Consider the following 25,017-nt stretch of genomic DNA (forward strand, 5'->3'; position numbering starts at 1 on the left):
ACTGAGCCTAAAGGAGAACTTCCCAGGAGACAAATAATGCTCCGCTATCCTATCCTTCGCTTGGTGTCCTGAGACAAGCACTGGCAAAAAATATGGAAGATTCTTTCACTGCTGTTGCTGTGGATCCCCAGCTACAAATCCTCTGCATAGATGTTGAAAATGAGAACATGGATTACTTCTAAACTGGCATTTTCATCTAGAATTGTGTTGGATATAATGGTGATGGAAGGACAGCTAACCTAGGCTGATTTGCTACAGTAAAGCTGTGTTGCACTTTAGATTACTTATTAACAAACAGCAAATGGGCCTCTGCCTTGACCTTTTTCATTTGAGCAAATATACTCTTCCTGCCCCTTGTAAACAGCAGGTACTGGTAACTCAGTCACGTACCCCTCACATTACCAAAGTCAGCTTTCTTCATCTGTGGCAAGGAGTTTAAGTCAAACTGAATTCTGCAAAGCTCACTAAGGTTATTAGCAGTATTATTAGTCTTAATAATACCAGCAGTAATAATAATTCTCTGGATCACCATAGACTTGAGAACATCTAAGTAGTACAAAAATATTAATTAGAAAAACTCAACAGGAGGTCTGAGAAACCAACAAAAATTGTCAGCCTCACTTTAGAGCTAAGAGCTGAAAATAGAGCCACAGCAAGCAGAAGCGGCTGTTTGCCTGATGAGTTTCAATTAATGGGTGTTTCTTTGGAGTCATGAAATGCCAAGTGCCTGGTGCCTCTGGCAACACTACCAGGTTAAAAGCAGCAGCCCACAGTACGTATCTGGAGCAGTGGCAGGTTTGGGAACTGTATTGCAAAGGATTGTTCTGCCACTGAGAGCAGGCCTTAGAGCGGGATGTGCTCCAGCTGTCTCGTGCATTGAGAATAATGGTCCCTTGGGCTCTTTGGAAAATTCCAGTCCTGATGATCTTCAGTGTAGCTGAAGACCAAAAACACGCCTAAGACCTGCACATGCTCTTGTGCCAACAAGCAATCCATATCCACTTCTTTTACATTAAACCTTTTTGAGTGAAGAAGGCAAACTGTGACAAACAGTCCTCGGCAATAGCTAACTATTTCCTACCTAATTATTTCCCTGACTTCTCCCTGTTTCCATTAAAGCTCAAATGATGACCAAGTCAAGACAGTGACACCAAGAAGTTTGCAGTGTTCACCTTGGTCCTAAGTTCATTTTTCCTGCAGATATCATCCCAATCCACCCTGAATCACACAGCATTAAGCACTCAGTAAACAAGGTGAAAGTTTCATCTAGATGCTTAACCAGTGATGCTGCAGAGTCTTTGCAGCAAGGGGTAATTACTTGTATTAATTACAGACTCCTCTAGGGTACATTATGCCACTGCACAGAAAGGATTGGACATACAAATTGGAGGAGTGACTCTTCGTTTTCTTTGATTTGTTCAAAACCTTACCGTTTGTAGGCACAAAAAGGACACAGGCAAAGTCAATCCCAGTGTTTTGTTTGCAGTCAGGATGACGCAGTGCCAAGAGCAACAGCCTCACAACTGAGAGATCCAGGTGCTGTTTCTCACTCTGACACACACTGCTCACGTGACCCGGAGCATGTCACATAACCTGTCTGTCCCCACCTGTAAAATTAGGATAATGGTAGTTAGTTCATGTTTAAGCCTGAAAGATGTCAAAACATAAGAAAAAGGAAGCTTCTCTTCACTGAGTCCTCATCCATCAATGTCTTAAGAGTCACAAAAAGCACTGTGACCAGATTGATGCCATTTTCCTGCTTATGATATGATCACTGGTATCTGCCCAGTGGGCAACTTTTCACTCTGTGACTGTGCTCACTCACTAAAGCTGGTTTTCCACCAAGCACGTCATTGCTCTGTACTGCTCGTTTCTGTCCCACGTTCTTCTACCCCTTACTAAAGCTCGATGCCCTACGGTGCTTCACACCCCTGAATTTCATCAGCAGGTTACTTTTTCTCTAGGTGGCACCAGTCAGAAACATCCTCTTCCCGGGCCTCACACCCAGCTGGGTCGCAGGTCACAGCCACCCACAGCATGTCCACACTCCCACTGCCACAGCGCTGTGGCTGGACACAGCCTCCAGCCAGTTCTCACTGTGCGCTCAGCTACTACCCACCCCCAGCTACTACCTGCTACCACTGACAGTCAAAGTTGGTTAAGATAATTATGCCAGACTCTGGACACCAACACAAGAAATCCTCAGAAGAGTAACACCAAAAAAATCGCACATTTCTTCTCTGCTTAAGCATACCAACTTGTAACCATTTGGTGGATATATGTTTTTTCATATATGTTTTTTAAAAACATAGCTGCTTTCTTGACTATTCATTCCTACATGAGGTAGTTACTTTTCAGGGAAATGTCTTTCTCAGGGGATCTTCTCTACTATCTGGAAACATGGATGACAACCTAATTGTCTAATTTCACATTCACATCCACAAAATTCACTTCATCTAATTCCCTCAACTCCTTCACACAGTTAGATGTTCTCCAACTTTGCAATGAACTTGAAGTATCTGATTTACTGATAATAAATCTCAATGCCTTAGATGGTCCTTTACATCTCCTGTGATATCCACTATAATTGCTCCTTACATATAACTGCTAGGGTTGACATTTTGTGAGGTGCTGCTCTTGGGGAAATGGCAGAGTCCATTTTCCCCTCACTTCCCTTTGTCTCAGCAGCCTCAGTAGCAGCTCCTCCTCAGCAGAAACACACTCGGAAGTTTTTGGTTGTGTGACGCCTAGCAACTTTAATAGAAGCCTCACAGCTGCCATCCCACACAATGCTTTGAAGATTCGGGTTGAGTTTCATCCCAAATAGATTATCTATAAAAGCCTGTCATGGTTCAAACTGTGACAAATTCTCAAATGCAATTCGGGCACAGTCACTGGCTTAGCCAGTTCTCATCACTTACATGTTATCTTCCAGTAGAAGTGCCACTCAGTCTGACACTCGGGCAGCTTGGAAGTGACACTGCATCTCTTTGGGAGCATCTTGGTCAGCAGGTCCTAGAATACAAACACAAATCCATCAAAGCGGGGGCTCTCAGCACAGCCCTCTGGTGTTGCATTTTCCTGGTATAACATTTGACAAACATAAAATAGTTGCAGGAAGAACATCCCTAACGCCAGACTGGCTAGCCCTGGGGGCTCCTGAGGTCCCAGCCTCATGGGCACGTGGATCCAATGCATTTATCAAAGAGCAGGAGCACATCAGGGGCAGGCCCACCTCACGCAGCCCACATGCACAGGAGCTGTTCTGTACCTGCAGCGTGCAATGGTGCAATAGCTCATGTCCTCACCTCACCCCTCCCTCCTTACCTTCATCTCAGATAACTCTGAACGCCTGACACCAGGCTGGTCAGCAGCTGCCTCCCGTACTAAAAAGCATACCTGGCTGCACTGGTGGGAGAACAGCGGACATCCTGCCATCATTCTAGTCTCTGGCTCTCACACAGACAAAGCAGAAAGTGTAGGCTGACCATCCTGGGACAAGCCCAGTGCCTGGGGCAGCAGCCCTCTCCTTCTGTCCAGTTCCTCTGAGGAGGGCCCCCTTGACAGCGCAGAGGGAACAGGAAGGATCTGGAAAGCTCTGTGGCTGTGTGTCGTTTTCATGTTTGTTTACACACATTACTCCCTGAATGGGCAGAGGTCTGTGAAACTGCTGATTCATGAACATCCCTGCCATCTGTGGCCTCTTCAAATGAGAGCTCACCCTGACCCAAGGATGATTTACTTTTCTTGGCTTTTCATCTCAAACTGATTCTGTCTCCATTCCCTCAGACTTCGAGGGATTTGGGTAAAAACAAATATTACTGAATCTCTTGAAGCTGCTGAGTTAACTCTGAGCCGTTGAGCATTCAAGGCTCCAACAGTGAAGAGAAAAATGGCAAGAGCTGTGCTGGGAATGACTTCTCCCAAGCCTCGTACTCAGGCATTTTCTTCATACCTACCCGTCTCAGTCCATTTGCCAAGTCACAGTTTGGAGACCACTGAAGACAGGAAATGCTCTGCCATCCAGCACCCGGAGCTGGGTCTGAACAGGGATTACAAACAGGTTAAGCTGCTGGACACCACACACATCCATCCCAGACAGGATACAGACACCTCCCGTCTCATCACCAGGAAGGTTTAGTTTCCTTCTTCCTCACTCCAGCCACCACCACAATCTACCTACCTGTTTTTTGCAGCTGACTTCAGCTGTCGTCCTATTTCACTTCCTTCCTCTCTTTTTGCTCCCTGCTCTATCTGTTGCTGCTGATCCACTTTCCCATTAATGGTCACAGACTCACCAAGCAGGGCAAAGATGTGGTCAGTAAGATCTCCTGTCAGGGCATGTTATACAACTCTATTGCAGCCAAGCAGCTGCCCCCTTCTTCCCCCCTAGCTATGTCTTCCTACTTGTGAAACCATCCCCTCAGAACCAGAAGAACCCGCTCCAGGGGAAGGTGCCTGAGTAGGGCTCGCAGGAACTAGCCCTGAAACTCAGTTATTAGAGCTGACACTGAAGTCCAGAGGTGCTCGGCTGCACCTCCCATGAACGTCATGCGAGTGGAAGGTGCTCTGCATGCCTCAGTACTAGCCCCAGCGTTATCGCAGGACAAATCATAACCACCATAATAAAAGTGTGCAATAACGTCAGTTTAATTAATGGTGAGAAGAACTGAGTCTTGCCAGGCCAGATGGCAAATGCTGAGTTTCTCACGTGATGACTGTCAAATTACTGTCTCCACAAAAGAATGTCATAGAGCACACTTAATAAACCTAGGAAATGTTTATCAGAGCATCAGTAAAGATCCTGGCTGATCCACTAGAATCCTTGTGTGCACAAGGGATCCAAATGCAGAGACAGGCTTTAAGGAGTTACCATCAGTGAAGTACCTAAAACTAGACAGTTTATAGATCTAGCTTAGGCATTGAAATCCAGCTTCAGTAAGGTCCCTGTCCATCAGCCACCTGCTGAGAGCAGTCTGTGATCTCTCCTCGGTTCACATCCAAGCTTTCTGCTCCCACATCAGCCCAGCACAGCATCTCCAAGGATCTGCACTTTTCCACTCTCATTCACAGGCACACAAAGACAGAGGGACGCCCTCCCCGAATGTTCGGAGGCATGGGGTCTGGCAAACCAGCTCCCAGCAAGCCAAACGCATCCTCAGGCTCCTCACAACATGAAGCACTGATCACTTCACTCTGAAACAAGCTGCTGACCAACAGTGGGACAGGAAGCGGAAACACCCCATTACTGGGAGGCATGGTTTCATGCTGAAGGGCTTCACCCAGAATAGCTGGGGGGCTGGCAGTTAGACAGTCTCATGGGAAGTGAGAGATGAGCAGATTGAGGAACGCACTGAACCCAGGTCACCCACTTCCCCAGTGAATGCCCTAAAATAAATGACAGTGACTTAGGAGACAGACACCGGCCAGGAGGAGGGAGCACCACTCTCTTGCTTTAACAGGATTGCTGGCTCTTTCCCTGCGGAGAAGACCCTGGAAGCCCTCAGAGTACGAAGCCTTCACTGAGGTTTCTGTTTTCTCATGAGATGGCAAGGGAGATGAGAGTAGAAGGAGATGTCAGAAACACCTGCATTTTCAGGCTGTCCTCTAGACATCAAACATACTCTCTGGGAAGCCTGAGCACATCAGCTCTGCTTTTGGCTTTAGGGTCTGGCTCTTCAAGCTACGCAGCACCGCACCCAGTGTCCATATCCTTGGTGCTCCTGGGCCAGCAGTCAGTTAGCACTCTGATGGCTCAGGGTAACGGGGCACCCAAAGCCACCAGAACAAGGCTCTCCCACTCTATCTGTGCTCTTTGGATGAAAGGATGTGGTTTGAAGAAGTTTTATAAGTGTTTGGCTAGCCAGTGGCAACGTGCCAAGGGAATCAGCTTTTATCTTCTGGTGGGATGGGATACTCTGGAAACTGCTTCTTCCTCCTTTGTAGAAAATGGGATAAAAAATGAATTGACGCTTTCATACTGCAGTAAAACTCTCTTTCAAGCTAAATAAATTCTGCGTCATCTGGATGAAAGCGCGTTGTACTTTCATAGTCTTATGTGTTACCTTGCAATACTAACAAGAAAACAAGCCTTCCATATAAAACAAAGCAATCAGAGTGCATATTTCAAGTGTTGGCTGGTAGCTCCACGTACAGTATTTTTCAGGTCTGCCACGAAAAAAGCAACATAATACAACTCTTGCAAGCTGCTTCTCTTGGCAGATGGCATTCCCATTTTCAGTTCAACTCAAAAGGCTGAAGTGACTGACACCACTCAGCTAAAAGCAAACCCCTGCCATAGCTGCTGCAGCCACTGCGGAGTTCTGCTTTCATGCTGCTGTTAGCATAGGGAGTTTCAGAAGAATTTTGGATTGGCTTGGAAACAAGTCTAGCAGGGTGCTACAAATAGAAATAGCAGAAGAAGGTAGAAGAGTAAAAATATGCAGCGCTAGATCATGGGTAAGGAAGTAGTGCAGACATGAAGCCAATGCAAGGGATGGGCACTTGCTTCGATTTTCAGTGTATTCCATTTCCAAATTCCCAACCAAGTTTCTGTTTGCACTAACCTCACCTCCCTCCTTCACACTGACGCACACAGCCATTCTGGATAAAAAGACAGCTCCAGTGCCCCTTCAGAGCGCTTCACACATCAACAGGCTGTGAAGATTCACCTCACATCAGGCACAGCGGGGCTGAGCAGCGTGCCCCATGCTGGAGCCATTCAGGCACTGGGGATACACTGTTTGCAGTTAGGCTCAAACAATTCACACAGCGGCCCACACCTGAACATCTGGGTGCCTACAGCAAGGCTTTGTTCACACACCCAATGGCCTGGTTATTTTCCAAGGTGCAGACCACGTCCAGTTCCTACTGACTCCTGCAGGATTCGTCAGCCTCATTTAGGCATTTAAATATGGATTTAGTAGCCTAACTTTTGGCACTGGGGGTGGAAAACTCTAGCCAATAAGACTGCACAATCCTATTACCATGACGGCTTGGAAATGTGAGAACTCAGCAGTTTGGAATAAGGTGCCACATTAAAAATAGATTAAACTGAAAACAGCCCATACGGCCTACGGCGCCTCGGACAAGTGTCTGCCAGCTGAGATGCCTCGTAGGTAACTGTTCGCTAGTGAATCAGGTGCTGGCTGGAGGTGCCCACAGTTGCCTCAAGACACAGACAGATTTTTTTTTTTTCCAGAGACACTACTTTTTTCTAGCACCGTATGAAACTCAGCAGCTCTAACCCTAAGGGGATCCATGTAAACCTCCAGCTTGCTCTGGTTCCCATGGCACTCACATCCACCAGTCTCACTTTGAATTTCAGGCTCACAAATCCCCACTCTCAGCCTAGACAGATAAAGGCTGCCAAGCCCAGGCTCTAGCAATCAAGCAGGGCTATTCCACTTTCTTCTGACAGTGAAGGAGTGGTGGTGGAGCCAGGCTGCCCTGTTGTGACACAGGGACAGCGTGACCAGCACCCAGCGCAAGGTGCTGGGAGGACTTGTTTCCTGGCCCACTGGCAGCCTGAGGGTGAAACAAAGAGAGAGCTTGTCTCCCTGCCTGGTGGCTTCCTGCTAGCCAGGGACAAAAGTCACTTGTCCCTTTGGTTCCCCAAGACCCGGCCAGCATGACCGCAGAGATCTGCTGACCTGCCGGCGGGCACTCACGGCAGCGGTGGGGTTGCATTTCAGCAGCTCACTGCTTCTCCTCCAACAGCTCCCAGAGGACTGCAATGCTTTTATGCTTAATATATGCTGTCATATTCTATTATATCTTCTCTTTGGAAGTAACTTCATAAAAGACCAAAACAAAACAAAGACCCAAACCCCAAAATCCAACCAGCAAAGCGAGCTGAGGACTGCTGCAGACATCACCAATGAATTACTGCCCCTCCAGCTGACAGGGAGTCAAGAGAAGCCATGGCCTTGCCAGCTTCACAAGAGCCATCTGCCATGTTCTGGCGGTTACTGGTCACTAACAGCACGTCTCTGGATTTCTGCTCTTTCTCTTCTCCAGACCCATGATGTGGCAAAGCCCTTGATAGCGGCTTTTGCTGCCGCATCAGCATTTGTGGCATAAAAAAAAATTTGTGACAACAGAGCAAACCTTTGGATTCCACAGCTGGCTGCCTGAGCACAGAAATGACCGAGCACAACCCCAGCTCCTGGCTGGGCTCCTCCACAATCAGTCCTGCCATGTCTGATCCACATGGCGGTCCCAGACCGACAGTGAGGAGCACAGCCTTACACCCAGCACTGGCAAAGGACCGGCTCGGGGCAGACTGGGTGTATTTGCACGCAGTGGCTCAACACGCTGCAGTAACATTACAGGCATACTCCATCCAATTTCATCCTTAGCTGTGTATAGTAACTCACTGAATATTGCAATACGCTTGACAGATTAAGAAACCTTTTGCGTTTTATTAAGGTTAATTTCCTGTATATCGCTCTGCAGTTTATTTTCCCTGCAGGATTGTTTGGGAATGCCTCACAATAACAGGATCAACAGTACGTACCAGGTGTGTGAATGAGTAACTGCCCACAATAAAAGTGCTGCCAAAACTTTGGGGGATTTCAGAGTACTCTATTTCTGCAGATACAGGTCGTCTGAAAACAACATTGCCTGGTTTTCAGTGGAATAAACAAAAACAGGTGAATGACAGATGTGAATCTATCTCCTCCAAGTCTTGAGGTTTCCAAAGAAGTCCCCTACTCCCCCAGTCTACATACAACCTACATATTTTGAGATCCAGAAGGCACCTTTTTTCATACGTAATTCTAAAAATTTACCCTACGCTTTATAATCCTAAAATACCTCCATGGCACAAAGCCACATTTGCAATACGTGGGAGGAAAAGCTGTCAGCATAGCGGAAAAAAAATATTCTGCTGAAACTCCAAACTTTGCAGAAACAGCTGAGTCACTCGTTTGCAGTTAAGGTAGCCCGGGCTTGTTGCCCTCTGTGCCTGTTCGGTGCCTGGCACACACACCCATCCCCTGCCTGCCAGGACCCAGCACACCTGGGATGAGAGCGCTCCCCTCACAGGTGTTTCTCACCACTCACTGCTAACAACCATGGGACACTGACCAGCTGGAGGCTCAAAGCCCTGGGGTATCCGCAGCAGTGCACCTAGATGCACCCTGGCCAATGCACACCCATCAGCTTGGCCCTGCTAGCAGGACGACATGCAGCAGTATCAACAACTTACAACCCAACCACAGTTCTCAAGGCAAACCACATCTCCCTGACCTGGTGAGAATCAGTGTTTTTTATTAAAAAGCACAAACGTAACAAAAAACTTGAAAACGTCACTCAAGAGCACTAAGCTAGAAGAGCAGAAGATGAAGAAGTTGAACAAAAAGACCTTCACATTCCATTCTCTTTTGTTAAGTCCCCTGATTCTTTAGTCAGTACTGCTGCTTTCGTTGGTAAGAGGGAGCTGCCTATGAGCCATTTATTAGCACATAAAATTACTGCAGTTGCAAAGCTCTAGCAGCCGTAACTGCCAACAGATTATAGACTCTACCAATGGAGTCATACTTGAAATCTAGAAAGTTGCTTACAGGGCAAGTTTACTATTCTACGATCAGAAGCAGCTTTGCATTTTAAACCCTAACTAACAAATTGTCTATAAAAGCTGATGTGCCACACTTCGGTGTTACGTGCCAGCAGCTGCTAGCCAGCGTCACCTGCACCTGTTAGTGGGGATACAGCCCACACTGCACACCAGAAACACCTGCCCAGGACGTGCATGCAGCCTGGACATCAACTGTCTCCTCACCCTGCTCTCCCATTGCACTGGAATTCTGGGCGGGACGCTGGTGACGGAAGAAATGCAGGGAAGGATTCCCCTATGTTTCAAAATTTTCTGAAACTTTTCTCGTTGCTCTCATGTTTCACAGAACCCAGCAGTCCTCCCAGCAAGAGCGCTTTGCTTTTCATGGGAAACGACTCTGACTGGGGCAAAAAATATGCTTTTCTAAATAAACAGATGATGTTATATAGCATGAAAGCTAACAAAATAGTGGCCTCAGCATGCCTACTGCCCGCCTGCCATCACAGTGCACCCATCAAGCTCTGGCTGGAGCCCCTTCCAAGCACCAGGCCCTCAAACAGAAGCTGTCATACCGCTGGCTGTCCCCTGGCCCCGATCCCCCTCCTTTGGAGGCTTGCTCCCACTCCAGCCAAGTCAGGGAGACTTCTGCTGCCAGCAGAATCAAACTCTGAATCTCCTCATTCCTACACCTAAACAGCTGCCATCTGTCTTCTCTTTCTTCTAACGTTCCCTCAGCATCATATTTTCTTCTGAATGCTGCAGGTCACAGGCCAGAGCCGGGATAGCAGCAGAGCTCCCACCACTGTCTTGTCACAGCTCACAGGGCCAGCAGCAACCACAGCAGCACAGAGAGCTTCCCCCCAGCAGCAGCATGCCCGGGGAATGCTCCCTGAGTAAGCCAGCAGCAGCCAGTGAAAGCAGTGAGAGGACACCTGTAATCCATGGAGGACGTGTCCTGCACTGTAGTGCGCAAGCCTTCAGAAAACACTCTCAGCGACACGTATGGAACACAGATACCAAAATACCCAGTGCTCACATGAGCCCTTTAACATTTTCACTGTTTGAACTCTTCTCCCATGGCTGCAGAAAGGGAAGAGCAAACGTCACCTGCTGCAAAAAGCATACACAACTCTCAGTGCGGCCCATGAGCTCTTGCAGGGCTAATTCAGCTTACAGACAGAGCTCTGCGGACAGACCCAGCTCCTGCACAACACTGCGAACACCAACAAGGTCACCAAACATCTGTCACTGTCTATAATTCTAAGGAATCATCCACACACAAATTAGCTTTTTTTTGTTAGTTACATTTCCAGTAGGTAAAAATTCCGATTTCCAACACCATTCAGCCATCGAATTACAAAAGATAACTGAAAACATGAATGACATCTTCCACAGATTACGGGATGACCTACACATTGTTACAGACCTCATCAAATATCCACTTGGAATCTGCCTTAGCAAAGGCTGTTTTGAAATTAGTTGTATCAGCTCAGAATTCCTGATGTGATATTTGCAAATGACACTGCCCACAATGTAAACATAAAGCAGTATAGCCGGAGCTTTACATGACCTACATGTCCACATACAATCAGAACTTGGTGCTTTCACATAGTAATTGCATTCTGACTTTCTGAAATAACACTGCTAATACAGTTTCTAATACACTTTCTGAAATAACATGCTAATACTGCTCACTTCCTGAGCCAAATAACCCATTCTTAAAACCAAAACTAGGGTCTCAAACCATACCTCCATTGCACTCAGTAGCAATCCCCCCGCACCCGTTTCAGACTCATTGCAAACAAGCCAATCCTGTAACCAACTCCATGACAGATCCAAAAACTTGGTATGACAACATGGCAGCCCCATTCTTTTGGTTCTGAGCATGAGCTCCAATAAACATAGGGCTGCTGACTGGAACGAAGCAAGCAGCACTTGCACACAGACTTCCAGATTTTATACTATTTTATGAGAAGGCTTAATGCTAATTTGCACCATTAGGAGCCAACAACAAATACTCATTTCAGCCCAACTCTGACAACACTATTTTAACTGAACTGGCACATCAATAAAAGCATTTTTCAGAAGTTAGTGAATACATGTTTCCAGGCCTCCAATCCCCACATGAAACTTAATTTTGTCCCACCAAGGAGAATTAAGACCTAACGTATAGTGACAACATCACGAAAACGAAACGTGGATGCAACAGATGACCGTATGGTTGTACCCGAAAGCTTGGGCATGTGATACTGACCAGCAGCGGGTCAAGCAGCAGCCCCGATCTCCCAGTCACTGGTTAGGGTGCATCACTGCTATTCATATCATCTCCTCCCCCTGAGGGATGCTAGAATAGGTCACATTTTTGAGTCATTAGTTCAGTAAAGACTTACCCTAATTCCACTGAGATTTTGCCAAATAAAGTGGTCTGAGTGCCTAAGGCAGAGTTAATTTCTAAATGTGGCTTTAAAAAATGTAGAAATCACAAAAACCTGCTGAGGAAGGGAGCTGCGCTGATCCCTCCCTTCAGTCACTCGCTCCCCACTCCCAGTGCGCTGCACTCAGGAAGGCTGCACTGCTGCCTACTACTGCGCATCCTCATACTTCAAAGGAGAAATCAATTCATCTAACAAAGAAAGGAATCACGTCTAAAACCAAGGCAGGTCTCCAAACTCCCTGCTAACTAGGAACAACTGTCAGAATAAAATGCCCCTGCCACACAGAAAATACGGTGAGCGCAGGCAGCCATAGCCAGCTCCTGCTGCATGGGCCCATCCTGTTCCCACCACAGCCGGTGGCAGGGCTCCAACCTGCTTAATGGGAACAGCAACACGCTTTCTATCTACTTAATATAAATGAAGATACGCATCTCCTCTTTGACATATTTTGGGCTCAAAGCCATTGGCTGACACTTGTTTGGTTCTCTGTACGTACATGACTCATGGGATAATATAATGCCTGATTTCCATTCTGCCAGACCTGTCTTTCTCAGCGGTTAACTATTAATTTTGGAGGCAAGATGCAATACTGCAGTAAAATAGGATGGTGTTAAAGTAAGAAAATTGCAGTTAAATATTTAGAGTAAATGAATCAGATTTCCTTTTGTGAGGATTCCCTTCCAATTACAGACTCACAGCCACACGCTCCTCAGGACACCAGCCCACTGCTCCTGCACAGAGGGCGAGTTCACCAAGCCTCCAGCGACGCAGCGTGCAGGCGGTGTGCTGTGGACGCACCGTGCTGCCTTTACCCAGCTCAAGGAAGAAAAGCAGATCGTGGAGCCAGCATTAAAAAAATCTGTATTCCAAAGAGCTGCTTTTTATTTCAGGCTCCCTGCAGAGAAGTGGGCTACTCTGGACATACTCAGTGAACTATGAACACGTGTCAATTTTCCACCAAAACTATAACGCCTTTGGGATAAGGTCTGTGTTTTTCTCCTCGGATCCATAGTCTACATTTGAGATACCAAGGACGACCTCAAATAATACACATATTAATAATACAATATGGTCTGGAAGAATTATCTGGACAGACATTCGCATTCTTCTGAGGCTTCTTGTGGAATAACTATTATTACTAAGCATTGCCTTGGCTTTAAAATGCCATACCTCAGACAGGGCGCAGCAAATCACACAGACACAGCTATCTCCATGCACAGTGTGCATCTGTGCATGATTTCACTTGTATGAGGATTTCATTACCGGGGAGGAAACAGAAACCCAGAACCAGTGATGACAATGTATAAAAATTATTTTTGGCTTAATCTATTACGCCAAGAGCAGGTCTGCCCCTCCACCCTTCACTCAATTAGACACTGGTTGTTTTCACCACTGAACTGGGTCAAACTCGGCAAGCACACAGCATGGAGAAGCACCTGCTTTCACCTAACAGCAAATCAACTCCCGCTGTCCAATTCCAGCTGGGAAATTACTGCAGGGTACTCCAAAGCCTGTCTCCTGACCTCTAATCACTCAAAGTAGGTGGAGAGGGCAAGCTCGGTTGGAGTAATTCCCCTGCTGCAGCGGAAGAAAACGAATCGCTGAGAAATCTTGTCGTCCCGCCCCCACCCTGGCCCAGACCTCACTACGGCCACGAGCAACCTCTCACCTCCGTGCACAGAGCGAGCACGCAGCTGCTCCCTTCCTCCCCGCGCTGCCGCATGTGACCGCCCGCCCGCCCTCTGTCCCTGCCCTCGTGTCCCCAGCCCGGGTGCGGGCGTCGGGCCGCGGGAGGAAGGCCTGCACAGCCACACCGGGACACGTGCACCGGGACGGGCCCAGGCTGGCAGCCCTGCCGGGTCAGCACTGGAGCACTGCTCGCCCTGGCGCTGTGTTGAAGGTGGGCACCTCCGGCACCTTCTGCTATGGGTAGCGGACCCTTCACAGTACTCTGTGCCACGCACGCGGCACGGCTCTGCGGGCCGGGGGGAGGAATGTGACCGTCCGTGTTTTGACCTGGTACCCGCGGAGTGCAGCCCTACCCTCAGAGCAAGTGATGCGCTCTGGATTTAAATCTAACTGAAAAGTAAAACTCCTTCATCCCGCTGCACGCCCTCCCGTGCTCCGCGCCGCCACGATGCGCAGGGGAGGGAAGGCCCGGCCCTTACCTTCGCTCAGCGGAGCCGGAGCGTGCCCGCAGCGCGACCCGCCGTGAGGAACCCGGGGCTCGGCACCGCCGGGACGGCACGGCACGGCACGGCACGGCCGAGCTCGGGGACGGCCGCCTCACAACATGGCGGGCTCGGCGCTCCCCGGCCGCCGCCCTCCCGCCTCGCGCCTGGCGTGCCGCGTGCGCCTCGACGCGTCCCCGCGGAGCGCTCCTCCGCCCCGCGACGGCGCGGGCCCCGCCCACGTGAGGCTCCGCTCCTCGCGGCTTAGGGCGTGCGGGGCGGGGAGCCGACGCCCGCTGGGGCGACGGGGCCGGCGGGAACCGGGGAACGCCGGGCCCTCTCCTGCCGCGACCCCGCGCCCGTCGGGCATCGCTCCGCCTCGGGGACGGCGTTCCGCCCCGGGCTCCCCCCCCGTGCCCGGCGCGGGCGGCGCGGCCCCCTGGCCCGACCCGGCCGCCGGGCGGGGCCGTGCCGCCCTATCGCCGCCGCTGCTCGCGCCGCCTCCCCTCGCGCTGCGGCCCCGAACCCGACCCCGGGCGCGCCGAGGCGGGGCGGGGCGGGGCCGCCCTCCCAGGGCAGCGGTCGCGACTCGCCCCGTGCCTCGCGGTAGCCGCTGCCCCGCGGGGGGTGAGGGGTTGTGCCGTGCCGTGCCCCGCGAGCCCCGGGGCGGTGTCTGTTGTGCCCGGCCGGGGCGAAACTCCCCGGGGGAGGGGAGGGGAGGGGCCGCGCCGCGCCTCGCCGGGCCCAGCACCGCGAGCGGCCGCGCGGCGTCTCCGCGTGTCCCGACGCTTCCGCGTCCCTCCCGGGCGCTCCCTCGGCCCCGGCCCCGCAGCGCCCCGCAGCAGCGAGTGGGATCGCAGCCGCACCGCGGCACGGGGCGGACCGCGGCCTCCGGGGGGCACCGCGCGTCTCTTCGGGGTGAACGGGAGCGAGCGGCGCCCCGGGCCGGGCCGCGGCGCTGAGAGGGGCTCGGCGCTGCCCGGCCCCGGGACAAGCACTAGAACACGCAGCGGGCGGTGATGGCAGAGTATATGCTGTTTATTATGAATGTAACCAGGACTATCCGACAAAACTGTATATGCAGTCCCCTCCCAAATTAAAAAACAAAAACAAAAACAGAACACCGATGTGTGTGCATATACGTCCACATTCCCCCCCACACGCACGCCGCACACGCGCTCCGCACGCACCCGCGCTGCCCTCCCGCTGCCCCCGGCTCTGTCCCGGGCGGGACGGGGCCGCCTCCCGCGGGCTGAGCCCCGCGCAGCGCTCCCCGGGCCCGGAGCGGGGCCGCGGCCGCCCGCAGCAGCGCAGCTCGCACTCACCCACCCACCCACACAAATAATAAAATAACGTTGCAGCACGAGGGCATAGTCTCTGTCACCAGATAAGAAAGTGGTGTGATGGCAAAGATCTAAGTAATGCAATAAAAATAGTGTAGCTAGTATACACGGAAAGGCTTTCACATTACATGAGGCACAGCTTGGGCAGACAGAGACACGGAGAGGAGCTGAATGTCCTGGGAGAAAGCAAAATACGCTGAGAGTTCGTAGTAAATACCCGCATCGATAGGTATTTATTCACTTGTGCTTCGCCATGTCGTGACATACAGTACGAGTCGCCGCCGCTCTTCCTCTCGGCGCGGGGAGCTCCGCCGGGCCGCCCTCGGCCCTACTGTCCGGCTGCCGGGCCGGGCCGTCCGTGGGCCGCGCTGCCCGTCGGTCCCAATGTCCGTCGGTCGGGCCGTCCGGTCCCGCTGCCGCTCGGGGCAGTCCCGGCGCCGCTGCCGCTCCGCACCCGCCGCTGTCCCCGTGCCGGCCCCTCAGCCCGCGCGTCCCCGCGCTCCTTCCTCGGCAGGCTGCGGGCACAGAGCTCCTGCAGGCAGCTTTAAGGCACATCTGGGCTGCTCTATGTGCTTTATTACTATTATTATTGTCATTTACCCTGTGTAGACACGTGGGCTTTTTATCTCTTCCCCTCGCCTTTCTCCTTACAAAACCCACCACGTTTTTCAGCTTATTCGTGTGTCGACCCTAAGGCACCAACCTGGTAATACTACAGCTGCCTGGCTTCTTTTATTGGTCATTACTGTTGGGAAAAAAAAAAATGGAAAAAAAAAAAAAGCCCACCCCCCGCAATCTGAGCCCGCTCCGGCACCGCTCGGAGAGCACGGAGCAGCGGGAGGGCCCGGCTAGGCGCAGCTGCCCATGGCCTTCACCAGCGAGCTCTCGGGCAGCTGCCTGAAGATGCCCCGCAGAGTCTCCAGCTCCCGGCTGAGCTGCTCCACCCGCTTCCGCAGCCGCTCGTTGTCGGTGGTGAGCTCCAGCACCTTCTGCTGCGTCTCCACGTTGCGCTGCTTGGCCTTGTCCCGGCTCTTGCGCACCGCGATGTTGTTGCGCTCCCGGCGCACGCGGTACTCGTTGCTGTTCTTGTCCACTGTCTTTTTGGATTTGCCGCGGTGGTCGGCGGGAATCATCTTGAGGGCGCCGGGGGCGGCGGGCATCGCGCCCGGGGGGTGCGGGTGGTGCGGGTGGTGCGGGCTGGGCACGGGCGTGGGGGGCGGCGTGGGGTGCCCGGGCTGCAGGTGCACGGTGGTCTGCGCGCAGTGGGCGATCTGGTACTGCAGGTGGGACGGGTGCTGCTGCGGGTGCGGGTAGAGGGCCGCCAGGGCCGCCGCCTTCACCTCCTCCTCCTCGCGGGGCTCCTGCTTGATGACCAGCGGCCGCAGCCCCGGCGCGGCGATGCGCTCGTACAGCGGGTCGAGCTTGCCGTCCATGTAGCCGGCCGCGCAGCCGAACAGCGGCTGCTGCTGGTGCTGCGGGTGGTGCCCCGGCGCCGAGGCGGCCGCGCCGGCCCCGTGCATGCCGTGGAAATCGAAATCCCCGGCCAGGACGGCCTTGTGCTTCTCCTGCTGCTTGCTGTGCTGGAAGAGGTCGGCCAGGAACTCGTCGTTGAAGGCGGCGGGGTCGATGTAGGCGCTGATGTCGATGGAGTGCTCGTTCTCGCAGATGTCGCCGAGCTCCGCGCCGCCCGCAGCAGGTGCCGCCGCCGAGGGAGCCTCTCTGTAGCCGTAGGCGCTGCCGGGCAGGGGAGTCTGGAGCTGGTGGTGCTGGCCGCTGCTCATCGGGGGCCGGGAATCGACCTCGTAGAAGTTGGCTTGCTCCATGAAGCACCTACAGCCTGCCGGGCATGGTGAAGGGCTCCGGCAATCCAGGGTTCGGACGGGGCGGCGGCGGCTCTGCCAAGCCCGCAGCACCCCGCGTTCCCCCGGCTCGGCTCGGCGCGGCTCCGCTCGGCGCGCCCGGAGCCCGTCCCCCGCCCCAGCCCGCCCGAGCCCCGCTCGCTGCCTGCCTGCCCCGTTGCTAGTGGGTTGCCTCGGTCCTGCGTGCCGTATATATACACCCCCGCAGCAGGGCCGGGGATCGCCCTCTAGTGTCCTGCTGGGAACCTCTGACCACCGCGCCCCGGGTCTTAGCGCCCCGGCCCGGCCGCCCGCCCTCCCCCGGGAGCTCCGCTCTCACCGAGCCCCACGCGGGGCCCTGCGCTCCGCCCGCCCGCGGAGCTCTGGGGGCTCGGAGCCCGGGGCGCCCAGTCCCATTCCACCGGGGAACGGCCCCGAAGTTCACCATCACGGGCGAACTCGCATACACTGGGCCGGAGGGGACGCCGTCCCCGCCCGCGGGGCCGAAGGCGCCGTCTCAGCGGAGCTACGGGAGCTCGGCCCGGTTCGACGCACGGGGCTTATCTTACCAGTGGGGACCCGCGGAGCGAGGCCTCCAGCGGCGCTAGGACCCGGCTGGGAGCGCGTCCGGCGGGGCGGGGCCGCGGGGCTCCGCGCTGCGGGACGGGGCCGCGGGCAGCGCCGGGCCGGGACGCGCTGCCGCTGCCCTGCGGTTTCCGCTGTGCGCTGGCGGTGGGGGGGGATAAACGCGCGGGGCCGTCCATCCGACCCGTCCCGTCCCGTCCCGTCCCGTCCCGCGGCACGAATCGGGCAGGTAAATTTAATTACGGATTTCCCCAAGTGCCAACACCGCAACCTCGGGTCGTGTCGGGCGCGGACCGGCTCCCGGCCTTTAAGCGAGATAAACCCCGGGAGTGCGGCAGCGTGCCGCTCGGAAGGCGACGCTCCCTCCCGCACGCCGGGGCTCAGCCCCGAGTTCCCGGGCAGCCCCTGGGACAGCCGTGGCCCCCGCGCTCCCAGCCCGGGAAGGGCTCGGGGCACGGAACGGCCGTCTCCCCACGCGGCCGTACCTGCCGTCCTCCCCTGCCGGCCCTTAGCTCCGCTGGCCCGGGCCGCTCGGAAAGCAGCACAGGGGATGGAAGGACGCACCGAGGCCGCTGAAGCAGGTGCAGGCAACGGCGAGAGGGAGATCCGCAGAGAAAAGCCCGACATAGGGATGGCTACAGAAAGAAACGCTGCATTTCTTAGTCCTGGATGGCTGAGTGAACCAGAACCTTGCGATATCAAATTGCTTGCTCAGAATTCCTTACAATTCATAGCGACTGGCAAAGCCTTAGGAACAAAATCACCACGAACCAAGAGCCACGTCTGGGGTCACACACGTGAGCCTCTGCTCCCCGCACAGACACAAGCCCAGCAGCCAGCACAGCCTGCAGTGCCCTTACAGGAGAGCGCGTTTGGTGCGAAACGTTCATGTAGAATACAGAACACAGATTCGGTGATTCTATGAATACACCTTTTATGTTTCAGTGACAATAGAAAAAAAAGATAAATCCTAACTGCTTTTTATGTACGGTATTTTCTGAAATTATGATATACATTGGCTTCAGCACGTAACAGTGGGTAGAAAGGGCACATGCTACCTGGTCAAGCAAAGCGCCCATATGTAAGAAGAACTCTGAACAAAGTTATGATAGAGAGGAAAATCCCCTATCCTGTGACAGAAGTTTGGGATGATTCAGCATGGGGAGAAATCACAGAATCACAGAATTGCAGGGGTTGGGAGGGACCGCAAGAGATCCCTGAGTCCAACCCCCTGCTACAGCAGGTTCCCTCCAGCAGGTCGCTCAGGTAGGCATCCAGATGGGTCTGGAATATCTTCATAGAAGAAGACTCCGCAACCTGTCTGGGCATCCCAGCCGCATGTGGTGTGCGTATCCTGCGGGCTGCGCCCCAGCAAACCCATTTGCAGAAGAGGGGCAGACGCAGACCCCAACTTGCTGCCTGCCCTGGGACCCAGCGCTGGCCCAGCAGCCGGTGCCGGCCATGCCCGAGCTTCCCACGGCCACATGGCGCTCTGAAGGCAGCGGGCAGGGATGGGCCACGCACACCGACAGCAACAGGTCCACGCTGTGGGCAGCAGCAGGAGCACAGAACTCACTTCGTCACTGGATAACAACAGGGATGCCTCTGTAGTCTCACACTTTAGAATCGTTCGGAGAATGAAGGTCTAACCACACATTAAAAGAAATTCAAAGCAAATCAGAAAGTTTAGGATCAGATTCCATTCCTAATTGCTGTAATTAACAAACAAGTCCCCGCAATTTAAGGACTGGTTTGCTCAGTATTTTTTACATAGACTCCTTTTATCTCAGTGAAGTACTTCTAAATAATCTCTTTTTGCACAAAAATATTAATTCCTGTTGAAATTCTTTTAGGATGGTATAAAACGAGTTTCCCAGACCTAAATAAGTAGGACAGTTCTTTTTTGAACACCTCTCCTCTGCAGGCAGATGCCATGCTCAGCAGCTGCAGTCCCTCGGACAGGCGCAGATTTCCACACCCGCACCAACAGCGACCAATGCCAAACATTTCACAAATGATGGCAGAAGAAACGTTTATGTCTCATTTCTTTGGCCGCATGTGCCGGTGTGTTTGTTAACTAAAGGAGGAAGGGTGCCTGCCGCGTGCTGTGGGGCCCCGGAGCAGCACGGCCGTCAACTCTTGAGGGTGCTGTTCTTCCATCGCACAGCAGATCGCACCAGGGAGGGCTGGGAACGCGCTCCAAAACCCTGAACACCGCTGAGAGCCACTGACACAAAGTTGGCCGGACTGGTTTCTGTTGGTAGGGAGGGAAACGAGAGAAAATCACGGCGATGGAGGAATTAAATATCCTTGCTGAATACTGAAGTGAATTTTGGGACTGTTTTTAATCGCACCACAAAAGCGGGTTCTCTGAACGTTGCCTGACCTCAGCCCCCGCCCCATTTGCAGGTGCAGAGCGGGCTGCCTGCCGCAGGGTGCGGGTGGTGAGGGCTGCGCAGCGCTCTGCTCCGATCCATCAGCGCGGAACCGTGCACAGAACCTGGCATGTCACAGCCCAGTTAAGAATCAAAGTGCCACTACAAGTTTATTTTACTACTTTGTTAAATGAGAACATTTCACTGCTACTGACAAAGCTCCAGAATCTCCTGTCTGCATGCAAACCTTCTCCTGGCACTAGTGCCAGCCCCTCCTCTGTCCCACCTGCAGGAGGGGTGCAGGAAAGAAAGCTGACCTAAGAGGGCCAGGGCGTGCACTGGGGGCGGGAGGGCACAGTCCTCAGCCGGGGACACTGCCGTGCCATGGGTGCACCAGGGGAGCAGGCAGGGATGGGCAGTAGTTTTGTATGTGATGAGAAGCTCCCAATGTACCGCCTTCACTTCTCGTGGGGCAATGAAACACAAACTTCAGCCCTCTTCTGTGTTTTCTGCCGCAGGGAGGGAAAACATGATCTGCACATGGAAAGCTGCCACACATGACAATTTTCAAAGCAGAAGGCTGTACATGCCAAAGCCTTGCAGGCCGGCAGAGCAGCGTCCAGCACGGTACGACAAGTCAGCCGCGGCCTTCCTTTCAGCCAGGAGTAGCAGCTGGGGACTGATGACCATTTGGATGTGCAGAGTTTGGTCCAATGACGGGTGGTTTAATTATCACTACAGCTCTTCTTCTTTGGAGGAACAATGTTTACAACTCCAAGGTGAATTAAATCAAATCCACACTAACCTTCCTGTTGCCTTTCCATATCATTTCCCTTGTCCTCGTGGTCTCTGCGACCACGTCCTCAACCCTTGCTGTCCTTGTGCTCAGCTAACTTCTGGCTCCAATTCCGAGAGCTCAGCACCACTACAATTTCCAAGCTAGCTGCCTAGGAGCATCTCTTCCCTGGGTCACGCTGCCTGCTGCTTGCTTCCATCCACATGCAGCTCGCAGCCCGCCCTTTCCTGCTCATCACCTGTAACCACATACAGCCAGGCTGTGAAACCTGCTCATATTTTTTACCCAGTTAGTGAGCCCTTACATGGATAATTTCTCTTTTACAATTAGGATTGCATTTCAGTGACCATATTTGTGGTGCCCAGAATATCCTGAATGCTTTTCAGATACCAGATTTAGTTCTGTCCCCCTCAAAATACAGCTGAAATGCCACAGACACAAAAAAGGAGGATGCTGCAGTTCTGCTCCTCATCTCACTGCAGTGGTTTCTTCTGCATTACCACCGCATCACCTTTATCTCAAGAATTCATCAAGTCACATTTACAGTTCTCTTACAGATACGCATCAGTTACCACATTACTCAGTACTTGGCCTACCCACAAGTCGCCTATTCTCTCTCTACTCTTCTACCTCAGACTAAACAACATCCTCCCGTCTTTCCCTCCTGAATGTACTTTCCAATCGTTTGTCTACCTTACGAACTTCAGTGGTTTCTATCATCCATAACTCAGGATCCTTTATTCATTCATGGCTACATCTCCCTGAGAGGTGGAGCAGCGCTGTTACGCTATTTCACAGCTACAGAACTGGGAGAGGGAATGATCTGCCAAGGCCACGCAGAAATGAGGAGCCAGGCTCAGAGTATCTTCTCCCCCGTGTCTTGTGCCAACCACAAACAATGAGCATGCAAAAATTTGACTACTGCTTCCCTCAAATGAAATGCTTTATTTTTCACATATTTTCCTGCTATTTTTAGTTTTTTTAATGTAAACACTAACTTTTATGTTGAAGTAAATTGCCAAGAAAATGTAATTCTTCTTATTTTTGCCATTGTATGCTTAAGGGAGCATATAGCTCATACCTTTCCTAGCTCCTGAATGGAAGGCTCACAGTCCTGCAGCAGAATAGTAACGGGGCGTGAGCACCATCATCCAAACTCAGTTCCCAGCTCTGCTTTAAGGGGCAGAAAGCTCTCAAAAACTCTCAGAAGATTTTAACTCTTAGTATATGGCTGGTCACTACTCATGGCATCATCCAAGGTATAATAATAATAAAAAAGTTTTAAACTCTTGACAAACCCAGACAAACAGACCCCAGCTTCCTACCTCTGTTTCTACCCAGGACGCCAACTTCAGGCATTTAACTTAGGTGTTAAGTCCCTGCATGACCTATGTATGGAACTTTGGCTCAAAAATCCGCAGATGACCTGGTTTTCAGATGGCACATTAAAAAGATGGGCTAGCACATTTGGTTCTCCATAAGAACCATACATAAGAAATGATGAACCTTGCCACTGACTTTGGTGCAACTTTTTGCTGACCTCATAAGACTTTCAAAAAGACAATGGTAAAGCTCAGGCTTTGCCCCTTTTCTAAATAGTTCTTGTTTGCACGGTGGACATTATTCTAAAGGTATCAGCAAAAATTAAAATATCAATACTGTGGGAATACCAAAATATTTTAAGCCCTTTCCAGAAGTATAACAGGAGAGCCTTTGCTATGCAAAGAATTTACAGTCAGGAAAACTAGATGTGAAAGGTGAGAGAGGTGATGGGACAGGGAAAGAAGAGGAAGACCAGCTTGTAAAAATATAGTTGTGCCATTTCTTAATCATGTACTTTAGTATGTGAGACATGGTTACAAAATGGAGTCCCTGACTCACACTGACTTTGTGTTCTCATTCTTTAAATCAATTATGTTCCCCTTTAGGTGACACTGTTACAAAAATATAAATTAACCTGGAGGAGGAATCTGGCACAAAGTTAAATTCTGTAGTGTAGTATGGATATGAAAGACTCATGTTGTCCTGCCATGGACAGACACATTGCTGACTGTGGCAGATTTCAGCTGGATGAGAGCAGCACAAGGATCAGATATAACATACACCTTTGGTGCATACACCCTTCTGCTATCAATATCACAAAGCTTTGACTTCAGTGGCAGAAAGGATTGGAGCCACATTTGACTCAGGTTCTAAAACGTGATGTTTATAAAAGCACTGAGACCATACTACCAAAAAGCAGCTTTACTGCTCAGTGTGGATGCCGTCTCTATCTGAAAGTCTGACCTCCCTGTTGAGCTACACTCAGCCTTCTCTAATTATACCGCTGCAGCCCAGGGATTAATGAGTAATCTAAGCATGAGTAATCTAAGCAGGAGCTGCCCTACTAAATGAAAAATGTCAAAGGCACTGAGAGGGGAGGGAGTCACAAGGAAGCTTCGCAAAGTTCGAAGAGTTACTTGGTGACATCACAAATGAGTCCTAACCGTGATCAAAGAAACCCAGCACACAGGAAACAACAGGCACAGAGGAAGGAAGCAAGGCAGAGGCAATCTCAGCTCGACAATTACTGCAGTTCTGTTATCAGTTCCAAACTAATAATAGAGATACTTCTGGCATCAGAATTTCCCTGACTCGTTGCACAAAGATGTGAGTGAAGAGGCAGCTTTCACTTACAGACTGAAATACAGTGCTCAGGTCCCCATTTGTGGCATGCAGAACCCGCTGCAAAGTGACTTCACCTCAGTACTGCCCATGCAGCATGCTGGTAGGGCAGCCAGCAAGGTGATGAGAGATATGGCTCTTCATTCCCTGCAGGGATTCCAAAGGTCACTTGAAAACATCCAGTGAAAGGAGCTGGCACTCCTACCTGCTGAGATAACATCTACTCTGCCTTCCAAACCTTTGCAGAAAGATAGGTTACACACAATCACGCTCACCAGAGCAATCTCTTTAATAAAAGTGAGACACTACTCACAACTGCAGAAATTCCACACGACCCTTACATTGACATTTTCCATTAAAATGGGAATCTTACGCTTTATACAAAACATGTCTTTATCTTAAGTGCAATAAGAGTTAATCACAAACCAGGTCAGTCCCAAGATCAGTAGGTTGCTCCTGAGTGGATCGCAGTCCCATAAAAATCTGGAAACTGAACTCAGGAGGCAGCAAGGGCATTTTAAGGAAAACAAGACCGGCTACCTCAAAATGCTCTGAACAAATCATTCCTTATGACTAGCAGCTGAGCTACTGAGTGCTTTAAATAAATATTAAATAAATAAATATTATCAACATTCATATGAATAAAGCCAGAGAACTTCTGATGGAAGCCATCATGTTTTTTGTTCGTTTTACAGAAGCATAAAAATAGCTTTTATTGTTCGTAAAAATATTTCAGAAAGTAAAAATATAGTGACTTCTTGCTGTTTGCAAGAAGTTTTCTTACCTAAAGGCCCATAAAACAATGCTGAAAATGCACTACTCTTCAACTAGGAGCACCAACAATGCCACGTGTCTTACATGTGCAACTGATTCATACACTTAATGATGGAGCTAAGTATAATCAAAACTATTAATTTAGCAAGAGGCCAGGGCTGAGAGGTATCTAATTCTAGACAAAAAGTCCTTGCAAACTACTTAAGTTTAAGTAAAAAGGCAACAGTTTTCCAATCAGGTCCCCATATTACAAAAAATGTCTGATTTTTTCCTCCTACTGCTGTAATTAAATATAGAAAATGGGCAAAAGTGTTTGGAATCCAAATTATTCACTCTAAATGCTTCTTTCAGGCCTAAACAATTAAGCTAGATGCTAATTTGATGCAAACGATATAAATAACTATTAGAATAAATTGTACATTCCTTAAAAAAACTCCAACTCTCTGTTAACAGGGAAAGTGAATAGCGCAAACTGCT

General features: G+C 51.1%; 1 protein-coding gene and 1 long non-coding RNA gene across 8 annotated transcripts in view; both read right to left on the reverse strand.

Moving 5' to 3' along the window:
• The window catches only part of LOC110404145, a 35,321-nt gene extending 20,826 nt beyond the window's left edge, over positions 1 to 14,495 (reverse strand). For 2 of the 7 annotated variants that reach the window (XR_002442074.1, XR_002442073.1), the window contains exons 1-4: positions 14,163 to 14,495; positions 3,960 to 4,042; positions 2,922 to 3,015; positions 1,431 to 1,607 (exon numbers count right to left, since the gene is read on the reverse strand). This is a non-coding gene — a long non-coding RNA (uncharacterized LOC110404145). Of the gene's footprint in view, positions 1 to 1,430; positions 1,608 to 2,921; positions 3,016 to 3,399; positions 3,939 to 3,959; positions 4,043 to 13,663; positions 14,105 to 14,162 lie in introns of those variants that run through there. The other 5 variants (XR_002442068.1, XR_002442070.1, XR_002442069.1 and 2 more) reach the window with 5 other exon arrangements.
• Positions 15,183 to 17,488, reverse strand: CEBPA (CCAAT/enhancer binding protein alpha). Its single transcript, XM_021408154.1, has one exon. It carries the CDS (start codon positions 17,329 to 17,331, stop codon positions 16,357 to 16,359), a length of 975 nt encoding a protein of 324 aa, XP_021263829.1. The 5' UTR covers positions 17,332 to 17,488; the 3' UTR covers positions 15,183 to 16,356.

This window comes from Numida meleagris, chromosome 10, assembly GCF_002078875.1.
Source record: "Numida meleagris isolate 19003 breed g44 Domestic line chromosome 10, NumMel1.0, whole genome shotgun sequence".
NCBI classification, from domain to species: domain Eukaryota; kingdom Metazoa; phylum Chordata; class Aves; order Galliformes; family Numididae; genus Numida; species Numida meleagris.